At 31.6% G+C, this 27,537-nt stretch overlaps 5 protein-coding genes across 6 annotated transcripts; all 5 read left to right on the forward strand.

Annotated features, from left to right (window-relative positions):
* The first annotated feature begins 4,438 nt into the window (after positions 1 to 4,438).
* Positions 4,439 to 8,784, forward strand: LOC112527433 (bifunctional UDP-glucose 4-epimerase and UDP-xylose 4-epimerase 3). The gene is made up of 9 exons (XM_025138095.1): positions 4,439 to 4,746; positions 5,827 to 5,876; positions 6,034 to 6,169; positions 6,296 to 6,397; positions 7,272 to 7,499; positions 7,712 to 7,793; positions 7,883 to 7,965; positions 8,056 to 8,147; positions 8,572 to 8,784. Exons 1-9 carry the CDS (start codon positions 4,558 to 4,560, stop codon positions 8,654 to 8,656), a joined length of 1,047 nt encoding a protein of 348 aa, XP_024993863.1. The 5' UTR covers positions 4,439 to 4,557; the 3' UTR covers positions 8,657 to 8,784.
* A 276-nt stretch (positions 8,785 to 9,060) lies between these two features.
* Positions 9,061 to 10,746, forward strand: LOC112527434. The gene has a single exon (XM_025138096.1). The coding sequence runs from the start codon at positions 9,591 to 9,593 to the stop codon at positions 10,599 to 10,601; it is 1,011 nt and encodes a 336-aa protein (XP_024993864.1). The 5' UTR covers positions 9,061 to 9,590; the 3' UTR covers positions 10,602 to 10,746.
* An 834-nt stretch (positions 10,747 to 11,580) lies between these two features.
* LOC112528045 (CASP-like protein 4A4) lies at positions 11,581 to 15,175 on the forward strand. Its single transcript, XM_025138935.1, has 3 exons — positions 11,581 to 12,026; positions 13,741 to 13,876; positions 14,735 to 15,175. Exons 1-3 carry the CDS (start codon positions 11,710 to 11,712, stop codon positions 14,927 to 14,929), a joined length of 648 nt encoding a protein of 215 aa, XP_024994703.1. The 5' UTR covers positions 11,581 to 11,709; the 3' UTR covers positions 14,930 to 15,175.
* Positions 15,176 to 19,654: 4,479 nt separating this feature from the next.
* LOC112528109 (heat stress transcription factor B-2b) lies at positions 19,655 to 21,187 on the forward strand. 2 transcript variants are annotated; one of them, XM_025139031.1, is made up of 3 exons: positions 19,716 to 19,878; positions 20,041 to 20,308; positions 20,403 to 21,187. In XM_025139031.1, the coding sequence occupies exons 2-3, from the start codon at positions 20,060 to 20,062 to the stop codon at positions 20,970 to 20,972; spliced, it is 819 nt and encodes a 272-aa protein (XP_024994799.1). In that variant the 5' UTR covers positions 19,716 to 19,878; positions 20,041 to 20,059; the 3' UTR covers positions 20,973 to 21,187. The 2 variants fall into 2 exon arrangements, with proteins under 2 accessions (XP_024994800.1, XP_024994799.1); XM_025139032.1 differs by having other exon boundaries at positions 19,655 to 20,308.
* Positions 21,188 to 23,943: 2,756 nt separating this feature from the next.
* LOC112528108 (transcription initiation factor TFIID subunit 8-like) lies at positions 23,944 to 24,911 on the forward strand. Its single transcript, XM_025139030.1, has one exon. It carries the CDS (start codon positions 23,977 to 23,979, stop codon positions 24,844 to 24,846), a length of 870 nt encoding a protein of 289 aa, XP_024994798.1. The 5' UTR covers positions 23,944 to 23,976; the 3' UTR covers positions 24,847 to 24,911.
* The last annotated feature ends 2,626 nt before the right edge of the window (positions 24,912 to 27,537 follow it).

The raw sequence follows: 27,537 nt of genomic DNA on the forward strand, positions 1-27,537 counted from the left end.
TTTTAAAATATAAAAAATCTAAAATATAATTAGAATAATTATCGAGTTACAACAAAATAAATAATTATTATCTTTATAAAAAAATTATATTATTAAACCAATAAATTACTTCGTTATTGTACATAAATTAAATTATAAAAAAAATTGAATTAAAAAATTACACAAAAAAATGAGAAATTTCAAATAATTAATTTGATACTAATATCGATATATTTTTGTCAAATTTTTATGATATCTTYAAACATATATTTTATTCAAAAATAAAAACATCATCATTTTCTCAAAATCACATAAAGCCATATTATAACATCGACTGAGATAAATAATAAAATGAAATACTAAAATTACGATTTTTTTAGTTGCACTACACGAATACGCTTCTGATATAATATAAATTAATCAGTTAAAATACGTACAAACTGGTTTCAACATTTTAAGACTCTAATGGGATGAGTTGTAAAGTAGTGGGATTTTTCAATAATTTGGGACCCTCCCAATAAATGACCCTGTTCCTATAATCCTATCCCATCATCCATATCCCCAACCCATTCTTATAAATCTATCTTATGGATTTTAATATAATGGTTAATATATATTTTTTTATATTGTATTTGTTTTACATGTACTCGATTCATAATATGAACCTTTTAACATGTTTATGATACAAAAAATATATGTAAAAAGTTTTTGATTATGAATCAAATACATATGAAATGAACACATTATGAAACAAATATATGTTGATTATTACATTAATTATAACTAGAAGAGTACTCGTGCAATGCAGCGAGATACATCTCGATTTTAATGTTCTATTTTATTATTTGTCTCTGTCGATGTTATAATACGATTTTATGTGTTTTTAAGAAAAAAATAATGATTTTATTTTTAAACAAAATATAAATTTGAAGATATCATAAAAATTTGAAAAAAAAATATATCAATATAAATATCAAATCAATTATTTAAATTTTTTCATTTTTTATGTAATTTCTTTAATTTTTTTAATTATAATTAAATTTAAGTTTGATAATGAAATAATTTATTTTTGGTTTAATAATATAACATTTTATAAAGATAATAATTTAATATTCTGTTAGAACTCAATGATTATCTTAATTATATTTTAGATTTTTTATATTTAAAATAAAATGTTTATCTTGTATTTGATTATGTTTATCCGCAGTTAGTTACACGAATTCAGATATGGAGCTTTAATAAGTTGTACTTAAGCACAAATTTATTTGTAATCTTGAATTTTAAGTAATATGCATTAATAAACAATACTTTACGCATAAAAAATGGGTTTTAAGAGTTTTTGTCAAATATTTTATAATATAGTATAGATATATTAATTTAGTTTAATAGCAATCATTATTGAATGAGTAATTTTAACACCGATTGTTTTTCTTAAACGAAAGTTAATTTTTTTTTAATTATTTTGCTTATAAAAAACTATTTTAATTACAAAATGAAATTATAAAAAAATAGTTTGAAGTGTACACGTAATTGAATTGCGATCAAATTTTAATCGGAAACGCAAATCGAGTTCCCAAAATCTTGATGTAAACCTTCTAACAGAACACGATTGTATGTGATTTTTTTGGGACAAAATCACATGATTTAATTTTTATTTATTTATTTTATTTTTGCAAATAGATAATTGATATTGTCTTATAAATAAAGGTTAGTTTTAATAGATTAAAACAAATTAAAAATATAATTATATTAATATAATTTTAATAATCATGTCAATACAATTATAGTAAAATAATATCGATTATTTTTAATTTGTTTTAATCTTATAAATAAAATAAAATTAATATTTTTTTAATAAAATAATAATCATAAAAGTTATCTTTAATTTATTTTAATATTATAAATATGTATTTTAATTTATACATTAATTAATTACAATGAAGTAGAAACTATAGGGACGAAAATCACAATGAAGTAGAAACTATAGGGACGAAAATCACAATCTTTTTCAAATTACAAGGACGAAAATCGTAGTTTATTCTAAAATCTCTAGCTAAATTAAGGGTAAAAGTGTTTTTTGCTAATTAAAAAGCCTAATCATCACATATTTTTAGAACTTTGTGCCTTTTTGATTAGTAGACATTATTTTGGGACGAACAGAGTACTCTATTTCATTTTCAAATAATCAAAAATATTCAATTAATCAGTTGGATTGAACCTCAGTGGCCACAAGGGAATTTTTATTACTCCTTGGATTTGAATATGTGATCTCCAAGCACTTTTGATCTTTGAAGTCCAAGCTCAAACCAATCAGGCACAACCCTTATGGTTAAATTGAACATATTTGAGTAGCAATCGCTTATATGATTGCTCTTGGTGTTTCTTGTTGGATCAGGTTTGTTATGAAATGTGATTTATTAATTTTTTATAAAACATATTTATAACGTGTCAATTTAAACATGTATAAAAAAAAATAACGATGTTATGTTGCTCCTCTGCATGACATAAGTGAATGAAATGAATTCTATTTCATGACAAGTGTGACATGTTTTATAAATCGGTTTTAAAAATAACATTTACATCCAATTTAACCAACACCATTATCCCACCTTCACCACCTCCATCATCGTGGCTGCCACCCCCATTCTCAACCAACCTTCATTGTGCCACTGCCATTGTCGTTGCCACAACCCACCACCCACAGTCACCGCCACGTCACTAATGTTCGTTGCCACAACCCACAACCCACCACCCACAGTCACCGCCACATCACTAATGTTCGTTGCCACATCCCACCACCCACAGTCACCACCACATCACTAATGTTCGTTGCCACTGCCGCCACCCACCCCGACCCCAACACCACCACACCACTACTCCTGTTGACACAGCCGCCACCCCCACCTCCAACACATGCATATTGCAATTCTTTTACAAGATTCCAGTACAATTCTTGACAACCAAACACATGACCAAATTCTATTCAAATTTCTTCAAAACCATATTTCTTTGATGGATTTCAATTCCACCACATTTTATTTTACGAACCAAACATTCCCTTAGAACTTCCTCAAGAGCCACAATAAAATAAAGGTTTTGAAGATTATTTTGCTACAAAAGTTACTCTACAATGATCTCTAAAATAGAAAAAACTCTATATCACTTCATAAATTAAGATAAATATATTACTCCATATTTTCAATAATTTAATATATATATATATATATATATATTGGAATAATGGATTTATATACTGAAATAATTTAATATATATATATATATATATACACACATTGGAATAATGAATTTATAAATTATTTTAATAATATTATTGAAATTAAATTTATTAAAATAAAAAGGTTTCTTAAAATTAAATCTAGAGTGTAATTTTTAAATAATTTAACTCTTATTTTTTTTTATAAAAGAATTATAAATTCTTACAATACAACCAAAACCAGATATTCCTTTAGTACTAATAAGAAATTCGTTTACAAAAAACACGGTACTATTTTGTTTTTATTTAAATGTTCCTTTCATCAACAATTACTTCTTTTTCCTATTTGATATTTATAGAAAAAGAATAATATTAAAATACTATTATAATCGATCATAATAATTATTTCTTATTACTTTAAAATGATGTTTTAATAATTTAAGAACTTCATACATTATTATTATCATCGTAAACCTATGATTTATAATACATAACTTTTCAATTGTATTTTTTATCATATAAATACAGAAAAATATTTGCATTATAAAATACTAGAAAAGTGTTCGCGCAATGCAACGAAATATATCTTTAATGCTTTATTTTATTTTATTTTTTTGGTCTATGTCGGTATTATAATATAGATTTATGTCGTTTTGAGCAAGTATTAATGATTTTTTTGAATATAAATTTGAATATATCATAAAATTTTAAAAATTCTCATTTTTTGTATAATTTTTTAATTTAATTTTTATTATTATAACTTAATTCAGGTTTAATGACGAAGTAATTTGTTTTTGGCTTAATAATATAATTTTTACAAAGATAATAACTAAGTATTATGTCAAACTCAATAATTATCTTAATTATATTTTAGATATATTTAAAATGAGAATTTTATCTTGTATTTGATTATAGTTATCTACGATTAGTTACGTGAATTCAAATATAGAGCTTAACAAGTGTACTTATGCACAATTTACTTATAATATTGAATTTTAAGTAATATACATCAATAAATAATATCTTATACCTAAAATATGGTTTTTATGAGTTTTTGTTAAATATTTTATAATTTAAAAATAAATAAATGTGAAATAAATACATTTTAAAATAATATATATTAATAAAATTATAGATTAAAAAAACACATAAAGGGTGACTTTCATAATTTTATGGAAGGTTTACATCTCTTTTTGTTTTTGTCAGTGCCACTGTATATATTTTGCGCGCTTATCCCTGAAAACAAACAAACCGCCTTCCTTGATTTCCGTAATCTTCCTCCTCTCTCGATATTCTCTCTCATCTTCTTCTATCTCCATTTCCATTTTCATCGCCATCTCCATCTCTCTGTGTGTGTGTGTGTGATGGAGGGTTCATCCATTTTAGTGACTGGAGGTGCTGGATTCATAGGCACCCACACTGTTGTGCAACTTCTTAATCAAGGATTCAAGGTTACCATCATCGATAACCTTGATAATTCTGTCGAAGAAGCTGTTGATAGGGTCAGAGATTTAGTCGGTCCTCAACTCTCACTCAATCTTCAATTTCATTTGGTAATTTCCTTCACTCACTCATTTCATTTTAATTTTCGATTCATTCTGTGTAATCTTCACGAAAAATGAAATCTACTTTAAACCTTGAGATGTTCTGTTTACGTACAATTATTGGATTATCTGTTAGAATTTTAGAAATTCTGTAAATTAAACTGAATGAAGAGCTACCTGAATCTGTGATTTGGAAATTCCAAGTGATAATTTGCGTGATTTACTGTATGATCGCGAGTTTAGGACCTTACATTTAACTGTATTTGATTTTTTGTGTTTTATTGGTAATTGGAACGGGTCAGTAGGGTTTACCCTAAAAGCTGCAACTACTTCTATTCAAAAATTGCGTATATGTCTGAATTCTTTTGTTATTTAAGTGGTTTAATTAGTAGTATGAAAACAGCTCATATGAACATTTTTAGTGTATACAAGGTTGTTATTAAATACTAATCTAATTAGAAAAAATAAGTATGTATATTCAATTACGTGTTAAATTAAAATACGTTTGTGATGATTAAACGAGGATGAATGGAGATTCAGATGAGAAGAGGGTCAAGAGAACACAAAGAACAACCAAATTACATGTGATTATACATGAAAATCACGAATGATTATGCAACACTGTCAACACGAGGGTGTGCCGGCGACTTAGACCCATGATCTAGGTCGCGGCTGTATTGACGTGATTTCAGTATATATTCTCATGTGAATTGGCCATTCTTGAGTTCCCTTATTTTGAAATTGTTCTAGTTTGAACCCAACTCAATGAAAATAACCTAGACGAGTCATAGCCCAATATGTATTTATCCCTAAGTTCAAGACGTTGTTCATCAAATTCACATAAAATTTGTTTTTATGTGCTGAATTACCATGATGAATCAACACATCACGTCTTTGGACAAAGTTTAGTATGTCATCCTCCGGAAGCAAAGAAAAATAGTACTCAAATCGACTCTGGGGTTTAGATTTTGTTTGTGTGATTCATGGTATAATACTGAGTTAGATTTCGATTATGTTTCTATTTGTTGAGTTTATGGGTAACCAAATATAGGAATTTGAATTAGATTTGGTGTTAACTGTTGGTTACAGGGTGATATCAGAAATAAGCAAGATTTGGAGAAGTTGTTTTCGGGTGCCAAGTATGTCGTTTTTCTGCTAGTATTACGTTTTTACGCACCTTCATCTTCAATTTTCACACAAAAATGGTTGTTTTACATCATTGAGTTACTATTGACTCTCATTTGGATCTTTGAATGGTAATTTATCAAAATGCTTGGCTTGACTAATGGTATGTAGGTTTGATGCTGTCATACACTTTGCGGGACTCAAAGCTGTGGGTGAAAGCGTACTCCATCCATTCCGTTATTTTGATAATAATTTGATTGGATCGATCACCCTTTACCAAGTTATGGCTGAATACAATTGTAAGAAGGTCCGTCTTGAATCTATGCTTGATTTCAATTACTTATCATGTAGTCTATCAATGATATTGAGTTCATGATTCACAAAATTATTATAATCCCGATCTTGATTTTGTCATTGCTTGTTGGGGTTGCAGTTGGTTTTTTCGTCTTCTGCAACTGTTTATGGACAGCCCAAGGAAATTCCGTGTAATGAGGACTTCGAATTGAAGGCAATGAATCCATATGGACGGACAAAGGTATTACCCGTGAAGATGACTTATTTTGTTTACGTGATTGGAGTTGTTTTGTAATGTTATAAATTGAATCTGTTGGGATTAAGTGTATCTCACGACCCAATAATCTCACAAAGTGAGTCCTAATCTAACAACCATTATGGAACAAACTAGACCTTATCTTGGCGTGTTGAAGAAATCAAATACACGAAAACAAAATATAAGCATAAACAAAAGAGACAACCTTGAATTTACGTGGTTCCACTATCAATGTGATAGTGTACTCCACTCAAAGGGAGGAGTGTTAGACGAAATAGAGAGTACAAAGGATGTTACCCGACTTACAAATATCGAACCTCTTTATTGGATGAACAAAGTGTTGTGCTCTCAGCCTCTCACTACTCAAAGATGCTCACAAGAGTGTATTTCCAAGACCGTTCTTTAGCATGTTAAATGTGTGATTTTGAATTTTGGGGCCCAGTTTTACATTGTTTAGGGCCTTTCATCGATGAATGTAAAACTATAGTCCATTTTTAGTGCCTCTCTAATTTCTATCAGAAGATAAAAGTAATTTGCCTCATCATCGCTTCTGTAATTTATCAAAAGCTTTAGGTGTAATAGGGTCTTTAAAAACATTGGAATGTCCCTATGTATTTATAACGTGTTGGGGATTCCTGAATGGTTAAGGGTGATAGGTATTTATAGGCACAAGGATGACCTCCCATTTTTCTAAGGAATCTCATAGAAGGTACTACCTATCTCCCACAAGATTTCTCTAGAAAATATCTACTCCTAAAAGATTTCTCTAGAAATTATCTCCTCCCCAAAGAGTTCTCTAGAAAATATACTTCAAGTTTCGCATCACATTTTAACAGAATCTTTTTGGTGAATCGTATAGCTGTTTCTTGAAGAAATAGCTCGAGACATTCATAGTGCCGATCCCGAATGGAAAGTTATTTTGCTGAGATACTTCAACCCTGTTGGAGCTCATGAAAGTGGGGAACTTGGTGAAGATCCAAAAGGGATACCAAATAATCTGATGCCTTATATACAACAAGTAGCTGTTGGAAGATTACCAGAGTTGAATGTATATGGTCATGACTATCCTACAAAAGATGGCACTGCGGTATGTATCAATATATTCTTCTACTTTCATTTTGCAACAACTCGTTCCATATGAATAGAAAAGTAAATTGTTGAGCTCAAAGTTGTGGGCTACCAACAATCTCTACCATTGTTAAGTTGAATCCAAAGTTATTGGGCCAGTTTAGGCTACATTCATTACAGGAAAGCTTATACAATCAATTATCTATGCGAAATACATACGATTGCTAACAGGTGCGGGACTACATCCATGTAATGGATTTGGCCGATGGTCATGTTGCAGCACTGAAAAAGCTTTACAAGCAACAAGATATAGGTCAGCTAAACGGTTATTAAGTGGTATCATTTATCGTCTTAACCTCTTTTGATGACGTGTATATGTGTGTGTGTGTGTATGATGTTTAGGTTGTTCTGTCTACAATTTGGGGACGGGTCGAGGGACGTCTGTGCTTGAAATGGTTACTGCCTTTGAGAAAGCATCCGGAAAGGTCCAATTCTTCCTGCAGCTTAACTTAACTAACCATTGACATAACCTTGTAGATTATGATGGAGTTCATAATAAATAAATATATTTACAGAAAATCCCGATAAAACTATGCTCAAGAAGGCCAGGAGATGCAACAGAAGTCTATGCGTCGACTGATAAAGCTGCAAGAGAACTCAATTGGAAGTAGGTGACAATTATTTTTACTAAGTTGTTTATTTAGGGGCTATCTACTAAACTAAACACTTACCGATCATTTACCTTACTGGATGAACATGACATCGGCCGATAATTTTACTCGGTAAGAGTGATAATAAGGACGTAGAATCTTACCGGGTAAATTGTTTGTACAATACCATTTGGACGTGTACTACAATCTTACCTGGTAAAGTAAGTTAGAATATTTTGACTTTTACTAATAAACACTTGTCGGGTAAGTGTTTGGGTAAACGGCCCCTTAGTCTATGTTTGACGACCATAAACTAGTTTATTTTTTGAAGTTATTGAAAAGTGAAACAACTTGCAAAACATAGCTATCAGCTAACTAGTTAATTTGTCAAAACTGCAATAGAGGTAGTGAAAAAATGCATTAACGAATAATAATTTTCAGGGCAAAATATGGGATCGAGGAGATGTGCAGAGATCAATGGAATTGGGCAAGACAGAACCCGTGGGGATATCAGAAGAAGAAATAAGAAACAAAGGCGTACGTAGTGTGTTTCTTTGGTTGTGAATTCTTGGCTCCCAAATAATAATAATAATATCATCTTCCATAGTTTAAGCTCCTCCTCTCGGCAATTGCAATGTTGGGGTTTTTGGTAAATTAGTTTTGTAAGGGTTTTTTTTTCTAAAGTCGTTGGTGTCTGGACCAGCACCTCCGACTAATTTCAAGAACCTTGAAATACAGACCGGAAAATCTCTCATAGACTTGTGGGACTCAAACCGATAACCTGGAGGATTCCCCCACTTGAACTAACTTAACTAATCAAGGTTAGTTTTGTTGATGTTTAATAGTGTGCATGAGGATTAACATGGTATCGAAGTCAGCCTTGGGTTGCAATGACCGTTACGACGCATAATTTAAAACAATACTGGAATGATACAAGAGTGGACCGAACCTATGAAGGCGTCAGTAGATCTTGTGCATATGTTTAACCAAATTCTGCAAGTACTTATCTTAGGTATGAAATGTGCCCATACTAAACTTTGAAAGGTGCTATGAAATATCATATATTACAACCAAAAATGGAAAAAAAAACCATCAAATCAACCAAAAGAGTCACTTGAAATTAAGTAGGAAAACTGAAAAAGTTATTTGAAATCAACCAGAAACTTTAAAAAATCTCTCAAAATATTTGAATTTAGTTAAAAATACATCGGACAATTTTACAGGTATTAGATTTTACCGCATGAATGAGATATAATCGATAAGTTTGGCTTGAAAATTGGATATTATTAGAAAGTCGGTGTTATTTTGGAAATTGGTATTATTAGAAAGTTGATATGAATTGGTGTAAATATTTGAGATTAAAAAGTAAAGCATCCACCCTTTTCTCCTGAAAAAATTACCACCCTCCCAATAAACATTAACCATCGGTAAAGGTAAATCACCTCCGACGACCACCGTCAATGTCCGCCGAACAGCAAGTATCATGGTCGGATTCTTTCTCCCAAGCCCAAACCGCCATCCAATCTCTCGCCACTATCCTCCCCGCCGTCCCTTCGTCGGTCTCCGCCTCCAATACCCCCGCCCTTGCTCTCCTCACCGACCCCGATCTCGCCGCCCAAATCTCCAACCACCTCCGTCAACCAGACTCCGGTGCCGGCGACAACCAACTCTGTCGTTGGCTCTACGACACCTTCCACACCTCCAAAATCGACCTCCAACTCGTCGTCCTCCGCTTCCTTCCCATCATCGCTGGCGTCTATCTCTTGCGGATCCCTCACCGGAAACCGCTCGCCGGCTTCGAAGCCGTCTTGTTAGCCATTTACGCTCACGAAACGACGTCGCGTAACGGCCAAGCAACCACCGTCAACATTCCAGATCTATCTCACCCCAGCGTCTACCATGAAAGCAAACATCCATACAAAAGCAATTCAACGGAGCTTAATCTTGTCGTCGTTTCTCCGGGTTTGGAGCCCCAAGGAACGATCCGATCCACCAAACGAGCCCGAATCATCGGAGTCGCACTCGAATTATATCATTCCAAAATTCTCGATATGCCTGTTCAATCGAAGCTCGATTTGTGTGAATTTTGCATAATTTGGGCAGGTCAAGATGGGGATTTCTACAAGGATTTCCCAAACATTGATCAAATTGAAGACGATGATAAAAAGGGGAAAGAAGGTGAAATGAGCAAAGAAAAGAAAGAAGGGAGGGTTCTTCTGCCATGGGAGATGCTGCAACCAATTTTGAGAATTTTAGGGCATTGTTTAATGGGTATCAACAAGAACAACAAGAAGAATATCGAGTTATATGAAGCTGCTTGTCGTGCATCCAGAAGTTTGTACGCGAGGGCATTACACGATATCAATCCGAAAGCGATTTTGGCCATAGGAAGTCTCCTTAAACTTATCAAATTTAGTTCAATTTGTGTTGATCATACTGAATTACCTGTTACTAATGTCATCAATCTATAATGCATAGATATACATATTATGTCTCTATAGTTTCCCATGATGATGATCTTGATAGCTCTCTTTACTGTAGTAATAAAAAGGGTGTTCAAGAACCCAAGAAAATAATCAAGATTTGCACCCAATTTGATTATTTTTCTGTTTTGTAGTTATATATCCAAATTTTGTATGTATATATATATGCATACGTATTATGTCTCTATAATTTCCCATGATGATGATCTTGATAGCTCTCTTTACTGTATTAATAAAAAGGGTGTGCAAGAACTCAAGAAAATAATCAAGATTTGCACCCAATTTGCTTATTTTTCTGTTTTGTAATCATATATCCAAAATTTGTATGTATATATACATATTATGTCTCTATAGTTTCCCATGATCATGATCTTGATAGCTCTCTTTACTGTATCAATAAAAAGGGTGTTCAAGAACCCAATAAAATAATCAAGATTTGCACCCAATTTGCTTATTTTTCTGTTATGTAATTATTTATATCCAAATCTTGTATAGTATTCTCAAGTGGTGAATAATTTATAAAAGGGGTGTCTCTTTCTGTAACCTGCTACCTTATATAAGTCTAAAGATGCTTGTTATCCTATATAAACATGTTCTTGGAAGGTGCTAATGAACGGTCTATTAGGGGTTGTTTGCCAGTTGCTGAATGGTTTTGTGCAGAATCATTAAGTGGTCAGAATGATTACGAGGCTTCTCATGATATAGTGCAAAATGAAATATAATTGTTTGGTGGTAATTGTTTACAATGAAATTAAGGCTCTTAATGGTTAAGGAAGGCCGAGGATACAAAATCATTCAGAGGGTTTTAAAACCATTAAGAGGCACACTTTTTTTTTTCAAACATAATTCACCTCTTAACGATTCAGAGGTTGCCTCTTAATGGAACTATTAAGAGGTAAACAAACAACCCCTTATAGATTATAGTTCTTTCGAAGACCTTAATTAGAAGACGGGTTTCGAGTAATTAAGAAATTCTCTAGGGGGTTTTGTTGACTGCATTTGTTTATAGATATTAGGTTTATTTCTACCCGATCGCAATTAAATATAAGATGGTTATGGGGATGATGCTTTAGAGAGGGTAAACAGGTGATCTCAGATGAAGGAAGGAAGTGGTGTCTTGATGATGGCTGTTGTTTCTCCAAGTGCAGCTGCTGCCGCCGCCGCCTACTCGTCTCCGGCCATGGTGGTCCCCACGCCGTCCCCGTTCTCGTTTTCGGTTGCTTCTACAAGATGGAGTTCGTCTAGACCTTCTATTCGTATGTCTGGTCTCTTTTGTAGGGCGATGGTGCTGGTTTTCTCTTTTGCTTCTTCACTGGCACTCGCTGCCACCATGTCTAACAACAATCATCATGAAGATAAGCCGAACGATGGTCATGAAGATGAGCGGAGCTTCCAAGAATACCCGGAATTCGTGTAAGTTCTATTCAGGGAAATTGTCCAAAATAGTCGTTATGAACTCCCTAATTCATTTTATAGCTGTTTTTCTAATAAGTAAGCGAAATAACCAAGATTTTGCAAGTAGCACTTTAGTAAATTGTAAAATCCACTTTCTTGTAATATAATATTTATAACGTAGCTATTTCACAAGTTGTTGAAGTGCTATTTGCAGAATGTTGATATGGAAGTGCCACTTACGCTACTTGCTAAAATGCTACTTACCCACTTGCTAAATGGTTACTTGCCAAAGTCAGCATTTGCAAAGTAGTATTTTAACAACTTAGGGGATGTTCAGTTCGTTTTCTATTAAGACTTGTATGGATAAAGATGTTTGTATTGATATAGTTGTCTGTATGATAACAGATAAGTTATTGTTCGGTTGTCGTGCTGAATAAACCGTCTAAGTGTCAGAAATGACCATTTTACCCCTAGTCTATATTTTTGTAGTGTTTGATAAAAATTTTGTGTAAATGAATTTTAATTATAAAAGTTGTAAAATAAAATTGTTTGTTGATGGCTGCCTCCCTGAACTCTCACTATCTCGCTCACCGATCTCTCTCTCTCGCCTCTCCTCTCTTCGGCTTGCCTCACCAATCTCTCTAGCCGAACTCCCTCTCTCTATCGAAGCTGTGTGAGATGGAGGATTCAACGAGCAATCGGAGCTGGAGAACGATGGTCGGCATGTTTGGGGAGAGAGGTAGTTGGGGAAAAGTAATGGCTGAGTGGATAGGAGTGTGATATATTAGCCGAGCGAATCAGCCCCTATATGACCGATTAAGCTCTTACCGAACTTAAAGGTATGGCTATGCGAATCAGCCACATCTTTTATATGGCTTAATAAGCCTTTACCGAATAGCCCTACTAAAGTACTACTTTATGAATATTAAATTCATAAAAAGTAGATTTCGCAAGTTGCTAAAGTGCTATTTGTTAAATCTTGGCTATTTCAGTTAATTGATTATAAAAGCAGCTATAAAACATATCGAGAGGAGCCTAGAATGGCTATTTTGGACAACTTCCAGTTGTTTGTTAAAGTACTACTTGTTAGATCTTGGCTATTTCGGTTAATTAATTAGAAAAACGGCTATAAAACATATCGAGGGGGTCCAAAATAGCTATTTTGGACAATTTCTAGTTGTTTTTAAGGAAATTATCCAAAATAGCCATTTTGAACTCCCTAATTCTTTTTATAGCTGTTTTTCTACTCAATTAACCGAAATAACCAAGATTTCGCAAATAGCAATTTAGCAACCTGCGAAATCCACCTTTTTTTAGTATAACATTCATAAAGTAGCTATTTCACAAGTTGTGAAACTGCTACTTACGAAATCCTGACGTGGAAGTGACACGCTACCTACTAAACGTTACTTACCCGCTTGCTACTGGGTTACTTGCTAAAGTCAGCATTTCGCAAGTAGCACTTTAGCAACTTACTAAATTAGTTGTTTTAGTTAATTGATCAGAAAAATGGCTATAAAATGAATTGGGAATCCACAATTAATTGTGAGCCAAGCTGTTTTCTTTAATTTAAAGTCTTTCCAATTTGGTCTTGAAATTTTGAAAAAGGAAGAAAAAAAGGACAAACTTGTAGTTATGAACTAGCAGATAGATCCTATTCAAATTTGAAGCTTTTTATAGTTGAGCTGAATGATTCAGATGGATGTAGTAATATGAGAAATTATGTTTGCAGATACAGCTTCGTGGTGACCACTTTGGTTTTCGTCTACTCTGCATATCAACTCTTTAAAGGCGTTACCGACATTGCTTATAGAGGCATTTTCATATCCGATAGGACCTCGGACTACGTTAGCTTCGTTCTTGATCAGGTAAACGAGTCCTAAAATTATATGTAGAAATCTTTCTCGAATCATGATACCTGGCTGCAACAGTATCAGCTTTATAGGACACCAGATATGTCTAGGGGCTTGTTTATTAACAGCTTAACAGAACTCACAGGTTATTTGGTCATGGAGCTATACATGACTGTTTGGTAGTGGCTTAATAATATAAAAAGTGGCTTATTCAGATAAGCTTCCAAGGGGAGTTTTATGTAGGAAGCCCAAAAAATTTAAATCATGCCCCTTCCAATTAAAAAACATGCTCCCCCCATCTATGAATGAACCCTCCTAATCTATTCACTCCACACAGTCAACTTTATCCATACAGGACTTGATGGAAAACCAACCAAACAGCCCCTAAATGTTCTAGTAGAGAGGTTTATAGGACCTAAGGTTACATGACCAAATAACTGTATGTCTGATGTAAAAGTTTTACAATAAGGTAACTGGAACTAACAAGTCTTTTAGGACATTTTTGAAATAAAAAAAAGCGTCATATTAGATGTTTTTATAGAGGACTCTTGTCCTACAAACATTCAAACACGTCTTTTCACATAATACTTGTTTTTACAAGGTCATAGAAAAACCTTAATATGACGTTTTATTTCAAAAATGTTCTAAAAAAATTGTTAAGACAGTCAAAAGCGTCCTATCATCTTATTGTAACAATTTTACACGATACAACAATTGTTTGGTTCTGTAAACTTTTTAGGTCTTGTAAAAACAGTCTATTAGGACATTTAGACATAATTAACGTCCTTTAAAACCGATTTGATTGTAGGATCTCTTTCTTATCTGTATATAAATTTAACCTTATATATATATATATATATATATATGAAACAGTTGGCAGGCTACCTCCTACTTTCATGCTCTTCAGTGACAGCATTAGCAATCCATCATGAAGAGGTGGAAGCAAAGAACACATCAATGATGAAAGCAGCAATGGTTTGTGTTTGCATGTCTTTTGTTGCATTTTTTATAACTGCAGCTTCTGCAATTCTGTCTGGCTACAAACTCAGCAAAAGAATTATGTGGTAGAACACATATCAACATGTTATTTGAATACTCGGTGTTTTTGTACATCTAGATCTAGCTATAGCTAGTAAATATGTCAGTATAAATAAACTTGTAACTTCAACTTTGCGATGTTGGTACAAAACCGTACCAACATGTACCAATCGAATAAAAGTTGGTACCAAGTTTACTTGGTTGGTACATGGTATAAAATTCTGCGTACCAATTATAATTGGTTGGTATGTAATATATTGAAAAAAAAATTGATACCATACCATGTTCACCCTAATTCTAGAATATCGAGTTGGTCAGGGGCAAACCTACTTAAGGGTATGGGATGACACGAACCACTGCTTCATTGCAAGAGGTGGATTTGGTGGGGTTATATATATATATATTTTTTGATCAACCTGGATACCCAACTCGCTATGCAAGCCGACTAATTCCAGGACGACCATGTGTTTTGCAGATAGTCCAGAATCACCGCATTTGAACCTCTGTGGTCACAAGGGGGTTTTTATTTTGAACCTGGATCTTCAAGTACTTTTGTCCTTTGGAGCCAAACTCAAACCAATTGTTAAAATATGATAGATTGAATTGTTTTTTAATGCTCTATTTTGAAAAAAAAAATAAAGTATATCGTTGAAGATGCTCTTAGAATATTTTCTATAAAATTCTTCAATATGGATATTTTAGGTATTTTTGGGTAGCAATGTTGTCTCTTATAAAAACCAGCAATTTTGAACAATAATGAAAAAAGTTGTTCATGTGTTTATTTCCTCGAAAGGTTTCCAAAAATAGGTAAACTACTAAAAATAGTAACTTTCAATTATTGAATTCATCTTTCAGTTATTTCTCTTTCTAAATTTTAAAAATATTATTAGATTCATAAGTAGTATCTCCTCAATTTGTGGAGAGATCAAGATGTAAAAAAAAAGTTTATGAACTAGGTCCGCAAATGCATGGACCAAATTTGTAAATTAGATAAAATGTGCCACTTAGGAAAGTGTTGAGACTAATTTACAGATTTGGTTCCCTGGTTCAGAGACTTTTTTTATAGTTTGACCCCTCTGTAAGTTTAAGAGTTGTTATTTGCAGATATAATGACATTTTGAAATATTGAGAGAGAAAAGACTGAGAGATGAATATAAAGTCTGAAAATAGTTATTTTAATTAATTTTCCTCAAAAACATGTTTTTAAGTTGTGGTTCTTTTTTTTTTTTTTTTTTGCATTATCATAAAATGTAACTAAGACCTATTTGGCTGTTTGTTAGCAGCTAAATAAATTTAATAAAACTCACAACTTATTCGATCAATTACACATGGATATTTGGAAGTGACTTGATAATTAAAATATAACTTATTTAATAAGCTTTTAGGGGCAAGTTTTATGCTAGAAAACAATTTTTTTTCCAACTTATCCTTTTTATCCGTTTACAACTCATTTGGAAATATTACTCGAATGGTATTTCTTTCCTGTATTTTGAATACTTCTTACAGTACCCGATAAATTATTGGGTGTTCTTTTATTGGTTTCAATACCTGCGGGATTATCAAAATCCATTTCCACGTCCAGTAGCGACAACCGTATTTTTGAATGGTACAACAGTGGCCCTTTGGTTGGGTATTGGTGCAACATTACCTATTGATAGATGCTTAATTTTTAGGTCTTTTTCAAGTTGATTCAATTGTGAAATAAAATATCACGACGTATGTATCTAGGAACAGTCAATTCAAAGTGAAGTCTTCCTAGATACATCTATTCAATTAAATTATGAAACCATACCGATTCCGAATATATGAACTGTGCTTAAGATTCAAGACCTATTTTCGGCTTTAAAAAAAGATGAAAAACCGCTGGAACACCTATGGATTTTATCATCAACTTGATGAATTAATTTCAAGATATAATTCTTTCTTATTATAACAGGTTGTTCAAATATTCTACTTTTCCCTGAATACTCGATACCCATGGATTCGTTGTTTGCTTACTGACTTCATATAATTCAGAAAACACCAGTTTTCTCGAAGCTTCTTGTTCATATCGTTCGTCAAAAGACGCTATTCGATAATCTCTATCTGACAACCCTCCGCTTACCGAAGTGAAGATTCAAATCATCTATAAAAAAACCCTCTCAAATAAAAATCTTTTTAATTATACAGACATCATAATTCACACAAATAATTTCTTCCATAAAAAAACTCATTGGAAAACGAGACGTAATTTACAATATAAATAAACAACCATAGTTTAATTCAGTCACTTTGTATGACTGTTCGTGATTCATATAAATATTTACAATTAAAAAAATAAATTAATTAAAAAGTCAAGAAAAGTCGTATTCTTAGATACGTTTTGCTCTCAAAATCAACAACCTCCACTTCAAGAATTCCGAAGTTAATTGTTTCTAGAAATTTAACTCTAATTTCGTTCCTTTGATTTATTAGGGTTTTTTTTTCCAACCCATCAACCACCTCATTTATTACCAACAAAATATCCAGATTTTAAAATAAATAAAATGTAAAAAAAAACAAAGAAAATTTATCAATAAAAATAAAAAAGTTGTTACTTTACTAGGAGGGGCAGAGGCCTATAGGGCCCTTCGGGGTCAAAGACCTTACAAATTTTTATCTTTTAGATAGGTAAAACTTAGTCCATTATGTTAAAGATTTATTTTTTCCACTTCTCCTTAAGTACAGCCACCCCGGTTAAAAGACATGTGCCGCTACTGCTACTAGATAATTAACGTAATAAAAGGACTCATTTGTTTATTCACAATGTTGCCAATTAAAAAAAGTTAAAAATAAATAAAAAACTTTTTTCATTTTGAATGATTAGTATTTGAATTTTTTTAAAATAATAAAATTATTGAACTTTCTTATAGATTGTTTTATCTGTTTAAATAAAAAGTTTATTAATTAATTTATTTTAAAAAAAAAGTCAAAAACTTCATTTAAAAAAAAAGTCAAAAACTTCATTTCAAAAGATAAATTTTGTTGGTTTTAGAGCATTTTTATCAGAATATTTAAAATAGATAAAATGAAGGTTTTATTCTCTATATTGTTTCAAAAGATTCTCTATAATGTTGTCTAAAATAAAAAAAAACCATGAAAAAACTCTAAATTTAGATAATTCTCTAAAACTTGATGATAGGAGAGATAAATGATTATTTTATTTAATCATGTTAATGAGATAGAATTATTATTATTTTATATAATGTCGACTAAATTTAAATGATAAAAAAAATTATTTACTACTTATTTTAATATAATAAATTGTATTAGATAATTTGTTTTAACTATATTATATAATATAAGAATTAAGTAATTTGTTGGCATACTTTTTAGATTATTTTGTATTTTTCAACAAATCAATATTATATTATAAAATATTTGACAAAAAAACTGTTAAAAACCATTTTTTATGCATTAAGTATTGTTTATTAATGCATGCTACTTAAAACTCAAGATTACAAGTATATTGTGCGTAAATACAACTTATTAAAGGTCTGTATCTGAATTCGTATAAATAATTACAGATAAAAATTATCAAATACAGGATAAAGATCTTATTTTAAATATAAAAAATCTAAAATATAATTAGGATAATCATTGAGTTCTAACAGAATACTTAACTATTATGTTTATGAAATGTTATATTATTAAACCAAAAATAATTATAATAAAATAAATAAATTAAAGAAATTACATAAAAAATAGAACTTTTAAATAGTTGATTTGATATTAACATCGATATTTTTTTTAAAATTTTTATGATATCTTCAAATTTTTATATTTTATTCAAAAATAAAATTATTATTACTTTCTTAAAAACACATAAAATCGTATTATAACATCGACAAAAACAAAAAATAAAATAGAACATTAAAATTAAGATGTATTTCACTACATTGCGAGAGTACCCTTCTAGTTTTCTAAAATAGAGAAAATGAAAGTTTTATTTTTACTTTACTCCAACAAATTCTATAAAATAGAGAAATAAAAATTTCGAATATATTTGACAAAAAAAAAAACAAAATGGAGAAAGTATGAGAGATAGAACAAAATTCTTCAGAATTTGAGAACTCTTAAAAACTAATTATCATGAGAGATAAACAAATTTTTATTGTATTTTTCATTGATAAAAAACTTTAAAATTAAATATTAATGATAGAGAAACAATATTTTGTTAAATGTATTGATTATTTAAATATATATTTAATATTACAATCTTCAAAATAAATAATCTGTGAAATTGAATACATATTTTTTTTTTAAATATTTTCAACTTTAATTTTCAATTTTAAAGAATCTAAATTAGAAAAAGAAACAATATAAAAAAATCAACTTCAAATATTTTTTCTCTAAACTTGATAGGAAGAGAAGAGAGATATATATTTCTCTTTTTTACCCCTGCAAATTAGATTGATTTATTATAATTTTATATAATTTATTTTAAATTTGAAACTAATTGAAGTTTTTTATTTTAAAACTTTCTTAACCAAGTTTTTTGGGTTAAAAAGATGTATGTAATCAATTTCTAAAAATTTGATAATTTATCTGTTAAAAAATCCATGGAATAAATATTTTAAACTAAAAAGTTAAATAGTTTTTTATTTAAAAAAAGAAAGTTTCTAACTTTTACCATAAATTTGTATAACAAAAATATATTATTTAAGATACGGGTCTTAAATGATTTATGGAGATTAAATATTATAAGCATATGTAATTATATTCAGCTTTTTTCTTTTTTAGATTTTTGTAAATGCGCTTTTTCCTTGGTGGACCACAGCTACCGTTTCATACCTTGTCTAGATGTGTTTTGCTTTAAATATCCTTCTCGAAACCACGACAGGCGGCAACCGATTCCATAGTTTACTACCACCACCAAGAACCTTCTAGAAATCACGCCAATCTTCCTACCTTCTCCGTTGTGTCTCCGGCGTATTCGCCGGTGATTTTTTTGCTCTCAGGTAAGCTGATTAGGCGACTCTTTCGTCCTCGGCGTTCTTTTCTGAAAGCAAAAAAAGAGAGAGAAAATCGGTTACAGAATTTTCAATTGATGTCAGAGAGGTTCAATTCTTGTGCCAGAAATACATCTGGATTTGTTTGAAATTTTCTTCTTATATGTGCAGTCATCTGTAATCGGCAGCAATGGCGACGTCACCGGTTGGAAAAACCGGTGAATTGACCGTAGGAGAGTCGCAGAGGACTATTCCGACGCCTTTTTTGACTAAAACATACCAACTTGTTGACGATCCGTCATCGGACGAAATGATTTCATGGAACGAACACGGAAACGCGTTCGTCGTTTGGCGACCGGCTGAATTTGCTAGAGACTTGCTTCCGAAATACTTCAAACACAACAATTTCTCGAGCTTTATTCGACAGCTGAACACTTATGTAAGAACTTGCTCGAACAAAAAATCGAATCAGATTCATCGTTTTATGAATTCGGTTTGCTGTTAGTTTTATTAATTTTCGCGTTTAAATGTAGGGATTTAGGAAGACCGTATCTGATCGTTGGGAATTCGCGAATGATTACTTCCGTAGAGGCGAAAAAACTCTCCTCCGTGAGATACACCGTCGAAAAATCTCTACCACCACTTCGGCAACACAGGCAGTAATTACAGCAATCCCCTTGGTAGGTCTTCCAATCCCAACATCTCCTGCAAATTCAAGTGAAGAACTCGCCGGATCATCAAATTCGTCACCAATCATAACGATGATCCACGGCCAACCTTGTACGACCAAGACGGATCTCGTAGAAGAAAACGAACGGTTGAAGGAACAGAATTCCAACTTGAGATGCGAACTGAGTCATCTTCGAAGCTTGTGTAGCAATGTTGTTAATCTGATGTCTAATTTCGTTTCAAATCAACCGGAGATGGAAATTGATGGATCAGAAGAGAAGGCGGTTGAAGGTAGCGCCACTGGTCCGGAGGTTGAAGAAGAGATGTGTCCGCGGTTGTTTGGTGTATCACTGGGCGTAAAACGTGTGAGGAGATCCGCCATTGAAGAGCAGGAAGATGATGAGAAGATGGTTGAAGAACAAAAATTCATGTAAATTAACAGTTGTACGTTGTTGTACAAACATCAAAGCACAGACCAAAAAATCATAGACTAGATGTAATATAAGCGTGCGTGCATGACCAGACAAGCAAAATGCTTATATATTATTATATCCTCTCTGTTTTAACGTTGGAATTCGATCAAATCATGCATTCAAAAGGTAAAAAATGAGTTTCAGTGTTGATATATGTGAGGAAGTAATAACTGAGATAGAGATGCATTTAACAATGTATAAGACAAACGGTAAACAAACTTAATAACTTATTTATATTCTATCTATTTATGTAATTGTGTTTCAAATCTTGGCGTTTGATTGACATGCTTGTACTAGGTTGTTTTGAGGTGGGTTATGTATACTGAATGATAGGAAAATTTTTCTTGTTATATGTTTGGTGTGACATTTTAACTCGTTTGAATATGATTGAGACATTATTAGAAAATTAAGTATTTCTGGTGGAAAATTTCACTGGAAATTTACCCGCGTACAACAAAAAAATCAACTTTCTTTGATTTCGGCCGGTAAATATTTCCCCACAATATTTTCGACAGATTTTACAAATTAAATTTTCTCGAAATAATTAACTCTGATTATATAATTTACCGGCGGATTTTCGGCGGATTTTTGATCAGTTTTTTAAAATTAACGTCCGTCGATAATCCGCCCGAAAATAATTAAAAATTAAAATTTATTATTTCAAAAATCCGGCGGATGCCTGTGGCGCCGGTAAAATAAAACAATAAATTATTCATGATTTTTAAAATAAAAAATTATTGATTTCTGGCAAACAATTTTTCAACGGATTTTTATTTTTATTTTTTCTTTATTCATACTTTTGGTTTATAATTTTTTTATCGAGTCCAACATACACACATACATGTATGCAATACTTACTTATATGCAAACACATTATCCGATGTCATTGTTATTATTGGACTTTAGAAAAAATTTGATTTGGGTTTAACAGGTCTTAGTTGAGTCCAATACACATCAAATGCTCATATGTAATACAGTTAAAAACCTAAAACATTGTATAGTGCTTTTACCTATTTACATCACCTTCGTCAATCTAATATTTAAATCAAGCTTTGCATACCAAACGGAGATAACGAGTAAAATATTTAAATCAAGATTTGTACGATGATAATTTGGTAAGATGAAGTCAAAGGAAAGAGAGTTTTTTGTACATGACTAACAAGCACAAGTATTACGTATGTTTGTCTCTGATTTTGACAAATTTGTATTCTTTAAGTTATAGGAATATATTTAAATAACTTTTTATAAAATTTAAGCTCTTATCGACTAATTTCAGTTCATATTGATTAAATACGCCAAGAATGCAGGTTTATGGCTGATTTGGAACATTCAACGACCTTAAACGCATGCATAAGTTGTACACGAGAAAAAGTCAAGAACGTCTTTTTGTACAAAAATATACATTCCAAGTGGTCAAATCCTTTTTCCAAGCAAGGGAGGTGGTGCGACGTGCATGACAAGTTGAGCTCCAAAATGGATCCTATTATACGATATTTAAAATATATAAAATTTATATACGGTAAATAGAACAAATAAACTCACACGCCCTTCTTACATTTGATGAGATTTGAATAATTAGAAGGTTAAAGACTCACAAACCGCTAGGCAAAAGGCCATTTGGTTACTTTGTATTGGTTTATATATTTCCAAATGTATCCATTTATGAATGTTTGGGCTTTATTATTAGAAAACTATCAAATGTATCCATTTATGAATGTTTAGGCTTTATTATTAGAAAACTATCAAATGTATCCGTTTACGAATGTTCGGGGTTTATAATTAGAATACTATACGTATATTTAGCTCTTACGCTAAATGAAACCGGGATCAATCTAGTCTTATACAAATATGCACTCCGCACCTCCTAACTTGCATAAAAAAAACTAAGTAAAAATCCCTTTAGCTCTCGTATATTTACCTCCTACACCAAATGAAACCAATGACACTAAAATCACCAACACAAAGCATTCCTTGTACAAATTATTTTCCCACAAAAGAACTAAAACCTTAACAGAACAAGATTAGAGCATCTCTAAAACATAATGTAGCATCTCAGGTCAACCGTACCAAATATTATCTACTTTTGTTCCCCCCTCCCCCTCCCCCAACTGATGTAAGATTTTACAATCCATCCTTTTGGGAGCCCAGCATCCTCGCTCGCATACCAATTTGGTTCCTGTCTCTGATATCATCTATAACATCTCAGAATAACAGTACCAAATATTATTCGCTTCATCCACACCTGGATTTAAGTTTTTAAAACACGTATAATAGAGGAGATACCTAATATCTTATAAATCAACATTTGTTCCCCCAATCAATTTGGGATCTTACACATACCTATTGTTTTCCTAAAATAGGTTATTAAAACAAAATTTCTAAAAAAATTACATCCAACACCAACCGTTACTCTATTTTAGATATTCTGGTATTAATTATATTATTAAATATTCAATATATTTAATAAAATATTATTTCTCTCGTAAACATTCAATATCAATATCCTTTATTAATAGAAAAAAAATTAAATATTATCTCTTTATTAAATATTAATTTTTAGAGATTTTCATTTAAATTTAAGATTTCCACTCTCTCGTTTTCTGTCTTTTGGCATATTTTATATCATAGTTGTTGAAACAAACTCTCAGTTTAAACATAACCGTTGATCATGCTTTTATCGTTTTCGATACATTTTTTTATTAAAAAGGATAAATAAATTTAAATAAAAAAAAGCATCTAATTTTTAATTTTTTTGCAAAAATATAATATTATATGATAAATTGTGGAGAAAAATAATTGAGCCCAAATGGTTTAAAAATGGCCCATTTTCTACTTGGGTTATGGCCCAATAAACAAGCTTAAACAACCCATTGTCGGTTTCCGAAAAATCCCCTTTGTAGCAGATTCAAATTCTACTCCAAGCAGAGAAGGTGAAGAACTAGGGTTTTGAATTCTCCTCGTAACGATGAAGAAGAAGAAACTCAATAATTCATCGTCGCCGTCGTCGAACGGTGATTTGGAATCGTCGGATTTTCATACGGCGGTCGCTAGAATCGCCGTCGCGCAGACCTGTCAGTCCGTCGGGTATAGAGGTGCTGAAACCTCCGCACTCAAAACCCTAACCGACGTTGCCGTTAGATACCTTCAATCATTGGCGAAGTCCGCCGCTACCTCCGCTACCTCCACCGGCCGTACGCAGTGTAACCTTCTCGACATCGTTCGTGCATTGGAAGACCTTCATACTGATTTAGGATTCCATGGAAACTCAGAGCCTAAAAGTCGACTGAATTTACTCAGCGATTCATCGCTCCTCCGCGACACGATGAAGTTTGTCTATTGGACTCACGAAATCCCGTTCTCAAAACCCTTGCCTCGCCGGTGCCCTGCACTTGCGTCAAATCCACCGTGCTTTTCCAACGAGAGTGCTAAATGGAATCACATTCCGAGATGGTTGCCGGCTTTTCCTAAGATCAACGACGGGGAAGAAGAAAAACCGGTTGTTGCTGCATCAAGTGAAGTCGAAACCGCATGGGAGAAGAAGTCGCGTTTGATCAGAACAAGCAGCTGCGAAATCAGCACGTTGCCGGAGAAAAGAAAAAAGGTAAGCTTTAAGATCGGCGGTGGCGGTGGTGGTGGTAGGAATGAAATTGAAACGGGAATCGGGTCAGATTTGAGGAATGGAGTTTGTAAAGCAGGGAAGAGAATTTCATTCCAAATGTATGATGATGAAAAATCCCTAAACGCAAGTAGCAGAAGTAATCATGATTCTAGACCATCTATGAAGAAGAAATTAGAAGAATCTTGTTCAAGAACAAAGGTGATTCTGATGCATTGATGTTCAAACACAATGGCCGAATTGAAGATGGGTTTTGAAGACAAATTGATCTTCAAATCAGATTGCCGAAGAGATAAATATATATATATATATATATATATTTATAATTTATTAATTTTTGGGGATTAATTTGAAAGCTGTTGCTGATTCAAGTATATTATAAAAGGTTTATAAACTCATAATAGTGATATGGATCGACGGTTGTTAAGAGGCGTTTTGAAAGTTACGGTGTTGAAGGTCTCGGTTTCAAATCCACTTAGGCGCAGGGTAATTTTCATAATGTATTATGTTTATGAGGTGTTAGATATACTTTGACGTGAAAAAATCATATGAAACAAAATTTTAAATGTAGAATTTTTTACGGATCTCATAAAATTTGGAGTTCTCAAATAATTAACCCCATGTATTTATATATATATATATATATATATAAGGATTGTATAAATAATACTAAACTTTTATAATATTTTTGTATCTTTACAATGTTTTATTTTGAAACTTGAGTGTTATTTTGTTTTTACATGGTTAAATGGATGCAATGGACCTGGGTTTAAGAGATTTTTAATTGGATTGTAAGGTGGTTTATATAATCATCAATATTTTATGGCTGAAAAGCTCAAAATACATCAATTTTTGTGTGAAAAATGATGTTGGTGTTTCTACAAATTAATTGGTATGTAGGTGGAAAAGATTTAATTGTTGTGTTTACAAGATGTAATATTCCTTTTTTTTTTTTTTAATTTTACAAGGAAAAAGTACAAAGTTGATATTGAACTTGACAAAATGACATGTGCTTGATGAACTTGATATAGCTCAGCTTGGATTGTACTATGAAATGTTTAGTTATTACTGTAATCATGAATTAAACATAAATGCGTGTGTACCAAAAGTTATACTGAACTCACCTCGAATTAATGTAGGTTTAGTTGTCATTCACTCGCTTGTAACCTACGTAAACATTGTTGCCATACATCTAAGGGGTTGTTTGGTTGGTTGTATAAATGAAGTTGTTTGTATAGAGTCGGATTATTTTGTTTAGGAGGGTTTTTCATTGATGAAAGAAGCATGTTTTTAATTGGATGATGCATGTTAGGGGAAAACTTGGGTTTTTGTATAAAGCTTTCTTTAGAAGCTTACTAAATAAGTCATTTTTTATATTATTAAGTCACTACCAAAATAATCATGTACAGTTGACTAACTAAATTGTTAGTTATATTAAGTTTATTAAACTACTAACAAACAACTCCCGAGTATTAATATCATTCATAACATACTAGTACTAGATCGAAGTAAAATTTACATTTTTGATCACGTTTTGTGTCGTTTAACCCTTGGTCAATGCTATCATGCAATGGTTGTCTATTACACAAACTTGGCCATTCTGGGACAAATCTTATGACTGTTTGGTTGGTTTTTTATTAAGTCATGTATGAATAAAGTTGTTCGTGTCAATTAATTTGTCTGTATAGATTAAAAAGATTTTTGTTTGGGAGGAAGGGATTTTCAAAAAATGAACGAAGCGTATTTTTTTAAATTTGGATAGGTTTGGAAAAACCTTAAAGCCCCTCCTCTCTCCTATAAGTTTACTGGATAAGTCATTTTCTATATCATTAATAATTCACTACCAAACAGTCATGTATAGTTGATCGAATATGTTGTGAGTCTCTTTAAGCTTATTAAGCTACTAACAAACAAACCTTTACTCGTTTTCTTCCATTCCCTTTACGTAATTTCGGTACTTATATGCATATACATCATTTCACATGGCAATCCTTCAATTTATCCAACAATTCGTATAACCATTCGGATACAAAACCTCTCCTAATGCTTCAATAAGCTTTGGTTATTAAAAAACCATCCCTTGGACTTCACTTTCAAAAATCAACATATTCAGTCCCTGTTCTTTACTTTTTCTCTTTTCTGGCCCAAAACTTGCAATGCTAAATTTCTAGGGTTATCTCCGCCATCCATCAAAATCAAACTTCTGTCACGTAGTTAAGAATTTCCTTTTGATTTTCTTTAAAATATTGAAAATAATTTGTAAAAGGACCAAAATAAAATAATCACTTATTTAATTCTAATTTTTAATGTTTGTCGATAATGATGGAAAAATGAATCATTTTTAATGCTCCGCTGTTGGCATGACTTACAATAAATAATATTTAATAAATAATATTTAAATGGATAATTAAGTGAAGCTTTTCTTAGGAAAATTGTGACGTCAATATTTTTTTAAAGATATAAAAATGTAAAATCAATTTGGTTAATTATTTGAAAACTCTAAAATTTGTAAGATATGTGACAACTTTTATCCTAAGGTTTTGTTTTCGAATGACATTTTTCAATTAAATATAGTATTTGATTTATTGATTAATATATATTTGTTTTAAAAACGTGTTTGTTTAATATGTATTCATTTCATAATATAAAACTTTTTTAAGTAAGTTTTTTGTTTCATAAGCACGTCAAAAAAGTTTACATCATGAACCGAATATGTGAAATAAATATATGTTAATCATCACAATAATATTTTAAACATAGATGAAAACACATAATGTATTAATTCTTAGAGATCTCATGATTTAAAGAGTACCATCTTGTCTATACATATACATATACATATACATATACATATACATATACATATACATATACATATACATATACATATACATATACATATGTGTGTGT

The sequence above is a fragment of the Cynara cardunculus genome (genome assembly GCF_001531365.2).
Source record: "Cynara cardunculus var. scolymus isolate 2C chromosome LG 15, CcrdV1, whole genome shotgun sequence".
NCBI classification, from domain to species: Eukaryota; Viridiplantae; Streptophyta; class Magnoliopsida; order Asterales; family Asteraceae; genus Cynara; species Cynara cardunculus.